This window comes from Medicago sativa, chromosome 1, assembly GCF_051527215.1.
Source record: "Medicago sativa cultivar Bolivia chromosome 1, Bolivia_mono, whole genome shotgun sequence".
Classification (NCBI taxonomy): Eukaryota; Viridiplantae; Streptophyta; class Magnoliopsida; order Fabales; family Fabaceae; genus Medicago; species Medicago sativa.
The window spans coordinates 81,873,286-81,874,613 of NC_140749.1; the positions used below are offsets into that span (position 1 = coordinate 81,873,286).

Below are 1,328 nucleotides of genomic sequence, written 5' to 3' on the forward strand. Positions count from 1 at the left end.
TGACCCCTGATGGATTTCCAAAGAGGCCTCTTTCTATGAAAGGCCAACGATGGAAACACATCGTTGTAGAAGAGGAGAAAGAAGAAGGTGTGAAATTTTTTCAGGAAATGTAGCCTATTTATAGGGGAGGGGGATGAAAAGAAGGTGGGGAAGGGGTCAAATCCGGTCCAAAAACGTGTAGAAACACGTTTTTCAACTTGACCACCGCCCAAAATGTTTTAAAAACGTTTTCTTTGTGGTGCAGACCACCGGCCAAAAGCTTCTGGTGCACTTCAGAATATATATAATCCGGAATACACATATATTCTGGATTATATATTTCGAAAAGATACGATCATGGCGTGAACCAAAGGAGAACTTGGGACTGTGTATGGTGATGCTTGGTTCGGATTTTAAAATCCAGATTGCTTCAACATTGGATTCTTTTGTGTGTCCCACATTGCACAGAAAATATTCGTGGTCCACAACGCCCATATACCTCTATAAATAGGGGTCCCTATTTTCATTACAAGTAAACTACAACGCCCAAATACCTCTGCAACATGGAATTCCCTGGCTTTGATCCGAACACCAAGCTAGCGGCAGTCTACTACAACGGTGGAACACCACCCCATCTGTTTAATATTCGCGACGATGTCACCCTCTCCGGGCTGAAGGATGAGCTGGATCAAATCAACTGTCAACTCAACCGCAGAGACACGAGGAGGGTGGTCGGTGTCGAATATCGATGTCCATTGTCCGACTCAGCCGGATCTTTTCGCTTCAACCGGATGAAACTCACAAACGACGACGACGTGAGAACCATGTTCTCTGTCTTTGGTCAGCACAGCACTAGAGGACCGATCGAGTTGAACGCTTCGTTGGTTAGATTTGCTGAACAAATTCTGAAAAGTTTGCACCGGCCCAGGAACTATGAAGAGATCAGGGCTCTGCTGGAGGGACCAGAGGAGGAAGAAGTTAGTTTAGATGATCTGTGATAATGTGTTATGTTTTAGTTAATCGCGTGTTTTATGTTGTTTTAATTGCGTGTTAGTTATGTATTGTTGAATTAAGTTGTTGCATTATGTTTTAATTTACGTCAAAGATGTTCATTTAATCGATAAAATAACCAAAGATATGCTTTTCGGATTACGAAATTCGGAATAACATAGGGCGTAAGTGTATTCCGGAAAACGAACTCCGGAATGCCTCAGCATAGGATTCTTTTGTATGGACCACATTGCACCAAGAGTTTATGTGGTCCACAACATCCAAGGACCTCTATAAATACATCCTCTCCGGTTTTCACCTTCAATACCATCAAAACACACAAACACACCAAAGAAAAC

The 1,328-nt window shown here is 42.5% G+C and overlaps 1 protein-coding gene across 1 annotated transcript; it reads left to right on the forward strand.

The window, feature by feature from the left end:
- Positions 1–542: 542 nt before the first annotated feature.
- LOC146958116 (uncharacterized) lies at positions 543–977 on the forward strand. Its single transcript, XM_085751557.1, has one exon. It carries the CDS (start codon positions 543–545, stop codon positions 975–977), a length of 435 nt encoding a protein of 144 aa, XP_085607683.1.
- Positions 978–1,328: the final 351 nt, after the last annotated feature.

Excerpts from the sequence above, each read along its gene's own strand:
- LOC146958116 (XM_085751557.1), top strand. The coding sequence starts at position 543 with ATGGAATTCCCTGGCTTTGATCCGAACACCAAGCTAGCGGCAGTCTAC.